Source organism: Lytechinus variegatus, chromosome 2 (genome assembly GCF_018143015.1).
Source record: "Lytechinus variegatus isolate NC3 chromosome 2, Lvar_3.0, whole genome shotgun sequence".
Lineage (NCBI taxonomy): Eukaryota > Metazoa > Echinodermata > Echinoidea > Temnopleuroida > Toxopneustidae > Lytechinus > Lytechinus variegatus.
Window position 1 is genome coordinate 35,885,102 of NC_054741.1, and position 15,550 is coordinate 35,900,651.

Consider the following 15,550-nt stretch of genomic DNA (forward strand, 5'->3'; position numbering starts at 1 on the left):
AAAAGAAATCGCACCGAATAGAAAAAAAATCGCCCAATATCCAAAAGCAGAGTCATTACGAACCCGCCCGCGACGCGAGTGCTTATGATTAGCCATCTGTGTCACCATGGCCGGGAGAGGGAAGGAGCGAAATCAAGGATTTTGCTCCCCGGGGACCGACCTAATTTTGGCGCCCCTGTGAACTTTTCGGCAAATGGCACCCCCGCCAGACAAACATACTTGCCTTTTTTGTAAGCACGTATGTTTGCCTGGCAGGGGAGGGGGAGACGCCATTTAAACTTATCTCATTATCACGTGAAAAAAAATTACCACGAAGTGAGTGGTGAAAATATTTTGATATTCTGACAAGTTGGACATTCGAGTAAGCATTTTTGGTAATCATTAACAAGATGAGTATCTAACAAAACATTTACTGCGAGCGCAAAACGCGATCTGAAAAATTTTTATATTTCAACCAAAAGTTGGTAATTTTAAGCAGTTACCTATCAACATGATCAATGAACAGGATCGTCACCTTACCAAACAAGAGCGAGCGAGATGAAAATTGGTGATATTCTGACCGGAAATTTTGACTTTTTAAGCAATTTGGTAATCATGAACAGAATGGGCATCTAAAGGCCACCGCACACGTTACGACTCGTCTGCGACCTGATTTTGGAATAAAACGTAGTAGAGTTTGATGCTAATATTGAGACATACTTACTGTGTTATGTTCTAAATCATCGTACGAATACTTATGTTCCAATCTATGACTATGGTATCATCCTTATTAGAATAAAAGCCAATTTAATGTCTAGTCGTAATAACGTCACTGCAATTGTACGATTATCTACGATTTGAAACTATTTTGACCCTTGCTCCAAAATATTTAAATAAAATATTGCTATATTAGTATTCTTTGAAACAATTCGAACCTCAAATGAACAGATACTTTCATTCACATTTTCAAAGAAATGAGTAACATACGATGTATTCCCGAATCGAATCTTGGCCCAGAGGTAAGGTGTGCAGTGGCCTTAACTATGCATTTGATACCCATGTAAAACATGAATTTTGCGCCCCCGGTCAAACAATAATTAGGCACCACACGAGATTAAGGTCATTTCGGTGCCCCTTCATTTCAGGTCAATATGGCACCCCTTGTTTTAGGTCAATTTTGCGCCCCCGGTCAGCCATCAGTTTGACGCCCCCCGCCCGTATGTGAAACTTGATTTTGGTGCCCCAGGACAAACATCAAATTTCCGCCCCTATGTTGAACATCAATTCGGCTTCCCATCCCTAGAAAGAACATGAATTCGACCCCCCCCCATCTTAAATTTTGTTACATGCGGCCATGTGTCTAACCATCGTATTATAATTTGATAGTCGTTCAACTTGTGTTTTCGCGCTATTCCTTTACTTGCAGAATTTCGTGAGTAAAGTGGCTATGGAAGAAACAACAACGAAAGTCCCTCGTGGCCGGTTCGATGATACGACTATGCCAGCTTCTACACTATGGCATTTTCACCCATCCCCTAATTCCATTATCATTTTCTGCGTCCAACTTCTGTTGTCCGTGATGACCGTCGGCATGAACCTGTTGATTCTGAGGGCGTTTCACATCGATAAACGGTTGCGTACTTACTCCAACCTGTACATCCTTAACATCACCATATCTGATCTTTTAGTGGGGTTCGTTATGGCCATTCGGTGCACAATTATCCTGTACGACACATGGATCTTTGGGGATGCCCTCGGAATCATATTTATTGGTGTCCAGAATATAGTTCTTGGAGTATCAGTCCTGGGAATCATTGCTATTTGCTTGGACCGTTACGTTGCGACATATCACCCAATTCGCCACTTCCAACGTAAGAAAAAGAGAGTAGCATACATGGTCAACGCCATTATCTGGATGGTGTCATTGGGCTTTTGGTTACCGATTTCGGTGATCTGGGACTTTGTCCAACCACCTACACCGAAGGATGAAAATGACCCATTTGCTCCTAATTACGGTAATTACATTTACTCTACTGTGGCGCTTGCAGTTTGTAGATTGGCAATACCATTCATAATCATCGCAACCCTTTATCTCAAGATTTATATCCGAGTAAAAGGATCGGGAAGCAAATATCTTTCAGACAAATTTGAGTTAAAGACAAAAGAGGAAACTAGGGAAACGAAAGGAAATGCCGTGGCGACGATACAATGTCCACTAACTATAAATGCAAAGAACTGCGTGGCAAATCATGAGGATAACAAAAGTGCAAACGACAAAGCAGTCGACGATACCAAAGATGTATGCAGCCGGAAAGCTTCTTCAAGAAGGCAATCTTTTACGTTAAATGATATCGCCGTTCTGCGACAAAACAATGTCCACTCGAGTTCAGTTAATCAACTAGAAAAACCAGGCGACGCCATATCAATGCCATCACGTTCAAAGGGCTTCTCCAGAAGCCGAAAAGATCGCCTTTCCACTCGTGACAACCACAAGATCATGCGGACACTCACCTTCATCACGGCTGCCTTTTTCATTACTTGGCTACCCAATAGTATTAATGTTATCTATATCTATGTGGCGTCCAACAATCCGGTCTTTGCTGAAATTTCCCGCTGGGTGACTTACCTCAACAGCCTTATTAACCCGATCTCCTATGCTTTGGCTCAGCCTATTTTTCGTGAAAACATTCTAAGGATTCTGAAATTTCGACGATAACAAATAAGACCAGCCACATCAAAACCAACAATAAGTTGTCATGAAATGTTATCTTATATAGCAAAAATACAAAATTTGTCTTCAAAAAGCAACATTAAGAACTTAGATTACCTAAAAGGGGTGTAATTTTTTTTTTCATGCTGTTTAAATAGTAGTTGTTAAGGTAAATAAAATACAAGATATAGTGGATTTCTTTGACACTCTAATTTTAGAACTGCACTATCCACATCTCACGTTTTAGAGTACCCGAACGTCAAGTCTTGTTTTCTCCTTTTTTATTTCCTTTTTAAGAGACTTTCTTTTTAAAAATTTTACTGTTGATCATTTTTGACAAGTTATTTAAAGCTGAGGTTATAATTTTTCAAGCTTAAAAATATATTTTTAATCGTTGGTTTTCGGGTGTCTGGTATCCAATTTCCTTTGATTTTAGCAACCACTGTATTTCTGGTGAATGGCAGGCCTATCGTATTTTCGATAATTTTTCCCTAGAATTTCCTTCGAAGGGACATCCACCATGATAAAAGTTTTGGATATTAATGAACATGATAAACGTTTGGTAAATAACTTCATTGTGATTTCGATTTGTATGTTGTTACATCCCCGGTGGCCTTATAGAAGGCCACATGAAATCTATAAATTGGTATTTACTTACAGCGTTTTGAAAAATGTTAATATACGCATACAATGTAATGTATCATGAAAATAATCATGATTATATTTGGAAAGATGCCATTTGGTCTACATCCACTTTGTCTACTTTCGGTTTGGTCTCATCCCACATTGTCTAATCCGAGTTTGCTTTTCAACCAAATCATGTGGTAATCATTCGATAGGAGCAGCCCATTTTCTTTATCTCATTTCCTGTTATGATATTTGGATGGCCGCGACGTTTTTAATAATTTACATGGCCCTGGGAAGCGGGGATTCTGGGGAGGGATATATCTAAGCTCATATGTGAGTGGGTCAAGTCACATCTTGTTGGTCTACAACACCGTGTTTCTTGTAAATGCTGTGTTCTCTGACTGGGCCGATGTAACCAGCGGAATGCCACAAGGGGGGGGGGGGGTCCTCGGACCCCTGCTTTATGTAATGTAAATCAATGATCTGCCAGACCAGATTTCGTCAAGTAATATTTATTTAGACGACACTGATATATACAAGCATGTAAAATAACAATGATGTTGACTTATTACAAGCAGACTTAGATCGTCTTCTTTCATGGTCCGACAAGTGGCTATTAAAGTTCCACCCGGATAAATGTTGTGTACTTGCAACTGGAAAAAAAGAGTGATGAATCTAATGAATGTACACTGACACATGATAATGCCACACATAATTTGATGCAAGTAAAGATTTATGAGTGAAAGTTGACACAAAGCTTAGTTTTGGCCAGCACTGTCAGTCAAAGATAAATAAAGCCAATAGGCTAATGTATCTATTAATAAGAAGAACACTTTTTATCTTCACAAGAAGATCTTTTTACTCCTGTACAAAGCATTGATCAGACCTCATTTGGAGTATACTCCCGGGGGGGGGGGCACTTCCATTGACGAGTGGATACCATGCGCGACCAAGGGGTCTTGAAAAGCACCCTAAACACGTATTTTCCATATTCTGATAATGCACCCCTTAACAAGTATTGACTTCTGAAACCCTACCCTTAAGAAGTATTGAAAACAAAACTATACTCTGGGCAAGTATTCCTTGAAATGAACCCCTAAACAAGTACAGCGATATTTTGTTGTTATATCATGGGTCCGTCGGTCGTCGGTTTTACCTTTACACGACATTTGGTTTAATTAGTAAGGTCACATCTTCAAGACCAAGCGCAAATCGGATTCTAAACACGTAGTGTTGGGGCAAAATGGACATCCTTTATAAAACATTTGAACCTTGTTTTATCGTCCCCGCAAGTTTGACCCTAAACACGTATAGCTTTCCTAGCGAAATAGATACCCTTTTTTCAGTATCTTTGTGTTTTTGACACCCTTATCGAGTTACGTACGTAACGTGCCCTATCGTGAAAACGACATCCCTTTTACGTGTTTTTTTTTTTGGTCGTGCATGGTATCCACTCGTCAATGTAAGTCCCCCCCCCCCCCGGGGTATACTCATGTAGTGTGGAGTCCATAACAAATATACAAAGAAGGGCCACTAAAGTGGTACCTGAGATAAAGAAACTTCCATACGAACAAAGATTGATTCACCTAAGACTTCTTACAGTACATATCGCCGTGCGAGAGGAGATATGATTGAAACATACAAGTTATTTCACAGGTATGACCAGGAGGTAGTCCCAGATTTGGTTGAGGTGCATGGGCCAACCATGGGGGGCACTCAGTTTATAACGCAAGGGGACCCCCACCTTACACTCAAATTTCCGTTCCAAGGCATAGCATTTTTTGTCTTGAGAAAAAGAACAAAGAAAGCCGCTCCAAAGCATAGCATTTTTTCTTATCGAGAAAAAAGAAATCCGCTCCAAAGCTTCGCATATTTTTCGTTATGCCGTTCCGGTCGCATTGATCCGCTACAATGAGCTGCAATTTTGGTGAAAAGCGGCCGCAGAGCACTGTCCGACCATCGCCTCTGCGCGACCGCACCCCGGCGGCCGTGCCGCCGGGCTAGCTACATCATACACGCATACCCGTTCCATAGGGATGCATCGGCACTCACTCGCTGGCGATCCGTTCCAAGGACCCCCGTTTTCATAAACATTTGTTGTTCCGAAGCCCGTTCCGAGGAATCTCCTTTTTACAATAAGCCCGCTCCAAGGCCCCGGTTTTTTTTTTTTTTTTTTGGGGGGGGGCAACTAGAGGTCAAAACAAAGGAATTGTACATTCCGAGGTCAGTCAATAACAAACGTGATAATTTTACATAAGAACGAGAAAACGATGGAATAGTCTAAGTAATGAATTAGTTAATGCACCCAGTGTCCACATCTTCGAGAAAAGGCTGGATAAATATTGGAGATATGAACCAGTTTGAGGCTGACCTACCAGGACATGATTCGGCCAACCTAAAGAGGAGAAGGAATTGGAGTTGAATACTTTGTTCATTATCATCCATGGGTATCCATAGGTATATGAACATCGGCGCTGGCGCGTTGCGGCCCAGTGGATTAGTCTTCTGACTTAAAAAGGGTCGTGGGTTCGAATCCCAGCCATGGCTTAATTTTCTTCAGCACGGAATTCATCCACATTGTGCTGCACTCAACCTAGGTGAGATGAATAAGTACCTGGCTAGAATTTATTCCTTGAAATGCCACCGAGCTGAAAAAGGCTGTGGGGCTAAAGCCAGGGTATATCGAAGTCCTTTGAAATCGCAGAGGGACTTTATGACATTTCATTTCGTTTATTTCCATTTTCAACAATTACAGTTTCTTTTGTACGTGTTGACATATATAAGTAACAAAACATATTTCAAATATTCCTGTACAAAAATTATATTCAAGATTATTACATATCAGGTTGGAAACGGAGGAGGCTGCTGTGAAATAATGTTATATGCGCTATACAAGAACTGCGTTATTATTATTATCATTATTAAAACATCTGATTACGTCACTTCACCCACGGCAGAGCGTTACCTGCCAGGATCTTCGAACAGAATCCGAAGCATACTCAGAATTTGAGAATCGTTAGATTTCGGGCATTCAGACCTTGACATCTGCGTAATCGTCGGATAACATGTATAAGTTTGGTGTCAATGGGAAGCTGGTCGCGTCTGCAGCCCGCATGTATGTGAAACAACGGGAAGGATTGCCTTTTTAAAATGTCCAGGGCCAATGATCTGGTGTCCTTGGCCCGTAACACAAAGGTTGCCGAATATTCGTTAAATGAAACGGCCTATCAAGATAATCATTGCGGGCACATTTTTTGCTCAGTTCACTGAATAGGAACCAATTAGAATTACTCTTTCAAATACTTTAAGCGATTAATCATAACCTTTGTGTTACGAGGCTCAGGTGTTACTGGTTAACGCACTCACGTGTGACAGTCCCATTTAGGCACGATAAGAAAATACCACCTAACCTCTAATTTGCCTTTTATGTCAAGAAACTTGACGTATTTTTTCGTGGTATTATTTACCTCTATTGAAAATAATAATAGCGCTTAATACCTCTTAACGCGCAAAGCGAGTTAATGAGAGGTTATCTCAGGTCAGACAAGCTGGACAACAACATATCTCGCCAGCGGTACGTAACAGGTGTTTACAAGGAAGGGGCCTGGTCAGGCGAATTCCTTTGCCCTGGTGGAGATATGTTGCGATGCCAAATATGGTACTTTTTCGGACTTCACGAGGAGGCGTGACCCAAAAAATGTGGCGTTGCGAATTTTGGTAGTTCGGACATCACAAGGAGGCGTTGCTAAAAATGCTACGTCGCGTTAGCTGACGTGGTAATTTCGGGAGGGGGCAAAATCCAATTTCTAACAAGTTAGCATTCTTCTTCATGGAGTCGAGTGGAAAGCATCTTTTATCTCAATTCACCTGTTTTGTGCAACATACTTCCTGTATTTTTGTTATCTGTTCGTTGGACTCTTTAGCTGTGATCTTTATAATTGTCATTTTAACCCTTTCATATAGCTCTTAAAGAACGCTTCGCAGTTGAGAATTATTTTCTTTTAATCTGGGAACATACCTGTACATATTTTGGCCCGTATTCACAAAAGAAGTTTAAACCACCCCTGGGTTTAAACCCCCTCCTGGTTTTTTGAAACCATGGTTTAAACCCTAGGGGGGTTTAAACCATGGTCTGATTCACAAACGATGGTTTCTTGAAACCATGGTTTAAACCACAGTCTAAATTTAAACCGTGGTCTAAATTTAGACCATGGTTTAAACCATGGTCTAAATTTAGACCATGGTTTAAACCATGGTTTTTTTCCTACTGAGCATGCTCAGTAGGTCAGATGCTGTCTGCTACATCCAAAATGGAGGAGGCTAGGTGTGCTGTAGCTGGTAGGGAGAGAGCAAAGGGAAACTGGCAGACAGCCGAAAGAAACCTCCTCCTCCAACTAATCACTGACCGGAGGGAAGTTCTGCTCTGTAGGAAGACTGATTACAACAGCAATTTGAAAAAAAACCGCTGCATGGGATGAGCTAGCCAGTACATTCCATTCCAAATACGGTAATAAATGGAGCACACATCAAATAAAAGACCAGTGGAAAAGAATGAGAATCAATGCTAAGAAAGAACACTCAAATTTCATCAAAGAATGCAGAAAGACTGGCGGAGGTCCACCTCCACCCGAGCCCAGTCGTTTTAGTATGGTGGTGAAGGAGCTGTGCCCAATGGATTTCGAGCAATACAGGAATCCATACGACGATGACAATGAAATCGCTGCAGAAAACTTGGCATTGGGATCGCTTCGGCCCATGGCAACGGGTCGTGCCACCGAGTAAGTCCATTTTATGGTTAAAATCAACATTTTCTAGAACTACATTTATAATCAGCTCAAACAAAATGAATATTTTATAAATATGAAATGCTGTCTGAAATTTCAAAACGACAAAATTGGGTAAAATTAAACTTCAAACTTTGGGCAAATCACGATCGTCTGCTCATCGTCACTCGTCCGAGTTCAGTCCCATCCATTGCAATCCATGTTATGAATTTTAACACCACCGCTAGCGAACGAGCTGGTCGCCCGGAACTTCGCCTGTCTTCGGGATGCCACCGACTCAGCTTGTCGAACGAAGACGATCACTGCCAAATTAGGGTTTATAGTCCCGGGTTCGATGATCTAATGAATTGGCAAATTTCCTCACAATATCATAGAATTTCATTTTAGTTGCTAGAATGAAGAATATTCTCAAATAACTACTTACATTGGCAGTGTAGAATGTCGCTCTCGTAAAATATGAAGCCTACATTAAAGTAAATTAGCAGCCAGCCGGCCGGCCAAAGGCAAAGTTGTCAAGTTTTATAGCAGAAGTTCAACAATTAATTTGCATATACATCCATTGCGCAGAATCCAAACGTTGAGTTCGATTCAGAGCGTCATGTTTGTTCTAAACTTGAAGTAAAATGATAAAATCAAAAGTAGATATGAACTTTTCACGAAAGCCTATTATAATGTCCATCAAAAGTGAGAGAGAGACAGAGTAAAAATAAGCAAAAAGCAAAAAAACACTATCTCCATCATAATGAAAGTAATTAACGTCAATTCAAATCCATGGCATTACTGATAATAAATCATGAGGAACGTCTGAACATTACCCATTAATGAGAGGCTGAAGTGATGAATCATCAAGAATTTCCTGGGGGGGGGGGGTTATCAACGTTGGTAAAATACAGATGATGACCGAGTTAAAAGTGATTTCATATCCTTAGCTGATTAGAAAATTTGATTTAAGAGTGTGTAAAAAGAATTTATTATAAGTTTTTAAACGCTCACTCTTTTTAATTCCCCCTAAAACATGCTCATTCTTTTTAATTCCCCCTAAAACAGCTTCATGAATTTTATTCCATGGAAAAAAAAGAGATCAATTATCTTAATTTATTCCCAGTTGCTGAGGTAGACTTGGGGGCGGGAATTTTTAAATGTTTAATTTTCAAAGGAAAATAGGGAACATCCTGTGGGTGAAATTGAACCCCTGAAATTCATTGAAGGACCCAAAAAAATATTTGAAAGAAGGATTTTTTTTTCCAGCTGGAGTCTAAAAAAAAATGGGAGGGGGGTGGAGTGTGGGGGATTTTGAAATGTTTAATTTTCAAAGGAAAATGGGGTACGTCAACATGGGTGAAATTGAACTCCCTGAAAATTTGCGGAAGGACCCCAAAAAATATTACGAAGGATGTGTCCCAGCTTGAGAATCAAAAAAAAAAATTGCGAGGGGGGGCGTGGGGTGAATCCTTCTTGCCCATGGCAGATCTTCTAAAAAAAATCATGAAGAGAAGGTGGGGTAGGGACATATTTTGCCCAAGATTGAGCTTAGAGTCAAAATAAAATCATGAAGGGGCTGACTAACATTTGTAGTGTGCTGCTCGGACCTCATTTAAATCCTATGGCAACAGGCCTGTATGTATTTAGTTAATATTTTAAATATTTTTTTAGTATTTATAAAATTTGCAATGAGTAGGAGGTCCATGGGTTGATTGCATTCAGTGCGATCACGAATATACGAAGAAATAAATCCCGGTGTCAAGACACTTTTACATACAATTTCTCGTAAAAAACTATTTGAATGCAAGGGAGCTTTTGAATTTTCGAAAGCAATCTGAAAGGATTTGTGCAAGTTTTTATTTAATTTAATTAAAATTTTTAGTAATACTTAACCAGGTTTTCAAAAGGGAGGGGTGACTGTCCCCGCTGCATATGGCCATGATTGCGATTTAAGTGGATTTTTTTTGCAAGAGATAGTCATTTAAATTGTCATATCCATGCATAAGAAAATTATATACCAATTATCAATGGTCCAATATTTTTATGCTTTATTTACAATCCTTGAAAAAAAGGCCAATCCCCCACCCCAAATTAAAAAAACATCTATCAATAAAAGTTATTAAAAACATGAATAAAATAAATATTTTTAAATGCAATAACAAGAATAATTTTTAAATGTACAAGTTTTTATAAAGGGCAGCGGATAGGCCTTGTGGCAATATCATGTTTGATGGGTAATATCATCAAAAAATAATGCAATGGATGCCAACGTATATCTTTCTTTTTCCACCATAAATAGCATCGAGGATCAATTCCAAAGACCTCAGTTGGATTCTGACACTGTGGACCACACCAGGTAATTTGATCTTTATATTTTTCTTTAAAATCTTTGAAAGGGCACATGAAAAAAAGAAAGCTCACCAAGAAGGTGTATTTGTCAATACCAGTATTTTCTTTGTACACCACTCCTAAAAAGAATTGAAAAATTATTAAAATAAATTTTAACAAATACAAAACACTCTCACACAACACTGTACACACTTATAAATGATTGATCAATATAATTCATATATACTAAAAATAAAACAATATGTACTAATAACAAGTGAACCCAATTTCTTGTATCATTTTTTTTAGAATCTCTGAATTAATAATTTTTCCAAATGCATTTCATTTATATTGAAAGATTAATAGGGAAGGTGGGAACTGGGAAATCAAAGAAAAATAAAATATTAGTTCTTACCATGGTTTCATGTCAGGTATAAATAATGTCAAACTTCATAATATAATTATAATTATTGTGAACAAAATTTGGCAACCTACAATTTTCATTCAGAATTTTTCTCTCAGCTGATATTTAGAATTTTTTCTCTTAATACTCAGTACAACATCAACACGTCAAACAAAACATCTTGAACAAGATTATTCCTTGAACAAAGGTATTGAAGCATTCATTTCATGTTTATTCAATGGGAAATTGAAATACATGTGCACATTGATAACATTATATACATGTGAATTCATTTACTTTCTAATTGCAACTGATTGTTGGCAATCCTTGCAAGTAAATTCAATTTCTGAGATGAATTATTCCTTTAACAAATTTGAAATAAATACATTCATGTATAAATAAATTTTCATGTGACTATTAAAGAAAACATTACATTTCATTTTAATTTTCTTTCTCCCCAAATAGGGCGATTTCACCATCAGAAGCTGAATCTCATGATTCAACCCCAGTCCCAAGTGCATCAACAATCATCAATATTCCCATTTCAAGGTACGCCTATTTATGAATTCTCAATATTTATCTTTATGTATGAAGATTCAAAAGCTTAAAAAAAAATGCAAACTTCTCCAACTGAATAGTTGGATCATCTATATCTATAATTTTATGCACATACATACTTTTTTTAAATCACAAAATATTTGCATAAAGGATACCTATATATTATTTTGATAAAATGGTGTGCGAGAGCTTTTTTTTAGCGTCAAATTACTCTATAATGAAATATTTTCATTATTTTCATTTCAAAAACTTGAAATAGGACTTCTTCATCAAGCTCAACTTCACAAGGAAGTCAGATCAGATCTGGTGTGACACAACTCATGCAAGGCCCCCTTTCAAGGTATTTCAAATCACTAACTCTCAGATTTCTCAAACTGTTTCTCTGATTTTTTATAAGAAATGAACAAATATATTACTTACATTGAATTATTTTTTTAAGCATGTTCATCACTTTCAATATACCAATTTCACTACATGTTGCATATAAATTAGTATTTAGATTACAATAGATTTTTTTAACAATACTCCTTCAGTGATTATGAAATATGAATTAGTAACACAGACTGTATCTACAGTCATCAATTTACCCATTTCAAAGTATTTATGAATTCTCAATATTTATCCTTATGTACGAGAATTCAAAATTGAAAAAAAAAAACATGTTAACTGCTCCATCTGAATAGTTGGATCATCATTTTCAATTATACTTATGCAGGTGCACATGCATACTTTTTTTAAATCAAGAAAAATTTGAATAAATAACAGATACTTAAATACAATTTTGATAAAACGATGTGCAAGAGCTTTCATTTGCTGATTCAAATTACTCTATAATGAAATATTTTCATTCCAAAACTTAAAATTAATAGGTCATCTTCGTCAAGCTCAACTTCACAAGGAAGTCAGATCAGATCTGGAGTGACGCAACTCACGCAAGGCCCCCTTTCAAGGTATTTTAAATCACTAACTGTTGCTCTGATATAGAAATGAACATACATATCACTGTCATAGAATTAAATTTTTTTCAGCAGGGTTATCACTTTCAATATACCGATTTCATGTACATGTTGCATTTAATTAGTATGTAGAATACAGTAGACTTTAACAATATCCTTTCAGTTCGACATATGATTCTGAAATATTAATTATGTTAAATAAAATTCATTCAAGTCCATACATTTCATGTATATACATGTATACATATAAACATACATTTTTATCATTCCTTTTACAGCCAAAGATAATGACGATGACCTTTTCTTTTAATAAACAAGAGGTACATTTCTAAATATGCATTTTGATGTTCTCTTCTAGTCATGAAGAAAGAACTCCAAAGCCGCAGTCTCGCGGATTAAAGAGGGGATGTACAAGTAATGCCCACCACAACACCGGGCCCAAACAAGCAACCCGCTCAAGTGAAGAAAGACTGGTTGAGTTGGCGGAAGAAGAACACCAAATACGCCTCGAATACATGAGAATTGAACATGAATTTAACATGGAAATCCTCAAAGTCAAGAAGAGAACAGAAGAAGCTAAGCTCAAGGCAGCTCTTTCTTCCTGTGAGGATTAAATCCTTACTGCCTTATTTCATCTCTGATTTTGATGAACTTTGCAGTGTTTTCATTTGTTTTGGTTTCTTCATATTTCTTCTGAACATTTACTTTAATAGGTGGACTTGTCCCTTACATTGTCATTAATTATAAATTCCTTATATCCTTCTTGTTTATTTCACTTTGATGTGAAATTACTTCAGATCTCAACCTGTAAGAGGTAGTTCCACCCTTTGACACAAATGGCATTAACTGAAACAGTATCTTTTAATGCTCCTTATCTTGTCTTTTAGAAAGTTCAAGTATTTTACATACAAGTTCTTTCATCAAAATTTTCATTTACGAAAATTATTTATCAGAGAGCATGTTCCAATCACACATGCCATCTCTTGTAAGGAGACTTCTATATATTTTTATGAGTGCATATATATATATATATAAATATATTTATTAGACCACCAATGTCAATAAAATTGAAGAAATATATATTATGCATAAAACAAACCTCAATAAAGTGGAATTCAGACACTGTTAATGATCTTGTTGCTATTAATTTATTTCTTTGCCATTGTGTCTATGTACCTTATGCACATGAACGTTCAATAATTTTATATTTCCTAATTCCTAAGACTAGACTAAAAGTTGCATATCACGGGAGAAAAATGCAAGAAATGATGGCTTCCACAATTATTATTTTGAATTGTATGATGAAGAAGTACCAGTACATTACATCATCAACATGCTTGAAGATATTTTTGAAAGGAACACAAAAAAATATATACTACAGGTAATGACAGCTCTACGATTGACACTATGATGAGGCATCAATATCACAGCTATAAGAGTGATCAAAAACGGTAGAAAACTAATGCAAGGAGGATGAAGCAATCATGATGTTTCAAACATTGAAAGAAGAAATTAATACAGATCAACAGACAATTTTACAAGTACTGCAGCTAACCAGGCATACAAGGTGCATTGATGAGATATGTGTACATACAGAGTCATGGTAGGAAGAGTCAAATAACTTCTTGACAAGAACAACAGGATACCGCTCTTTGTGTAGGATGTTTGTTTCCCAGTGTAGCATACAACTGCATTTGCATTCTGAATTACATTCTAAATAGGAAAATTACACAACTTGAATGCCCTCCATGTTAATCAAAATACATATTCATTATTTATTCTGATTATGTATTATATATTCTTTCCAGCTTTCACTTTTTTTATTCCTTGTCTTGTGAACTAGCCATTATATAATAAATAAAAAAATGACCAATCAGAGGGGGGAAAAAATCAATATTTTTGCAGGACTACTTTGGGGACAAGCCATAATTTTCACTTTTGTATTGTAATACATGTACAGTTAACAATGGACCCTATGAGATTTTTTGGGGGCTTTTCTTGTTAAGTTTAACATGGCTTTTTCGGCAGTACAGGGGCAAATTCATCCGTAGCCCTTGAGTATTCTTTTCCCTGCTTGCATCCTGATATTCTGTATTCGAAGCAGTTAAATTCCCCACCCATAAACATAGATTAACCAATATACAAGTCATACAGTAATTAGTTATCAAGGAAAGGGGATGGGCATATAACCTTTTAAATAAATTAATGCTTTTGGTAACAACTTTTCATGATGGAGGCACCCCCCCCCCTGAACCAAAGGCCCAATCTTTCAGAATGTAATTCAGATGTAAATGTAGCTGCATGAAAACCTTGCTTGCTGGAAAAATAACAAGTACCTTGGCAGCTTCATGATTTCCAAATATCCTCTGCAGCTACTGAAGGAACGGTTGGAGGAAGAGCAGATAGTCCCGAGTGGCTACTTTACTTTAATGTATTAAGGCATGTCTGTGATATTTTCTTAGTGTAAATTCTGATGAAAAAAAAAATTTGCACAAAGGTGCGAGTGTTTTAATGTACCAAAGTAAGCAATATTTAATATGGAAAAAGCATAAAATTTGCACTATAGAATTCAGGATAGTTAAGTTTTAGATTTCAAACATTTTCATTCAGATAAAAAAATCACTGCCCTTCCCATGATAAATCGAACGCCTCTAGCAGTTTCGCCTGCATAACGCGAATCAATAAAGCAGCAGTGATGACACAGACAAGGCAAAAGCGATTTTGTGTCTCGCCCACGTATGAAAATAACCAGAAATATTATGATTCGCGAGGGCATGCAAAAGAATTGTATCGAAGCTTCATTGTAATATGACTGGGATGGAATAACACTTGCCTGAAGAGCCTTGCACGTAAATTTTAATGTTAACCTGAAAATGACCTCTGACCTGATTGTGTGACCTCCGACTGCAGCATAACATGCAGGTCCCCCAAGTCCATCTACCATCCAAGTTTGGTTGAAAAGCGACTTACGGTTGTGGAGTTACGTGTCAATAGATTTGTGACGGACGGACGACATTTGGATCCCTAAGTCTCGCCTTCACCTCTGGTGAGCGAGACAAAAACTATTAAATGTACTCAAAAAAGAGAACACTCATAAGACATTAAAATGCTATGTTCGTTGACCCAAAATGACCTTTTTTTTATGTTGATCATATGACCTAAGACTTGTGCAAAACAATAAGTGATCCTTGATTCCTCTCATGTCTGTTTCATGCACTTTCAT

At 37.3% G+C, this 15,550-nt stretch overlaps 1 protein-coding gene and 1 pseudogene across 1 annotated transcript; both read left to right on the plus strand.

Moving 5' to 3' along the window:
• Positions 1-1,558: 1,558 nt before the first annotated feature.
• LOC121406792 (histamine H1 receptor-like) lies at positions 1,559-2,695 on the plus strand. The gene has a single exon (XM_041597663.1). The coding sequence runs from the start codon at positions 1,559-1,561 to the stop codon at positions 2,693-2,695; it is 1,137 nt and encodes a 378-aa protein (XP_041453597.1).
• Positions 2,696-7,369: 4,674 nt separating this feature from the next.
• On the plus strand, positions 7,370-14,491 carry LOC121406793 (annotated as a pseudogene).
• Positions 14,492-15,550: the final 1,059 nt, after the last annotated feature.

Excerpts from the sequence above, each read along its gene's own strand:
- LOC121406792 (XM_041597663.1), top strand. The coding sequence starts at position 1,559 with ATGACCGTCGGCATGAACCTGTTGATTCTGAGGGCGTTTCACATCGAT.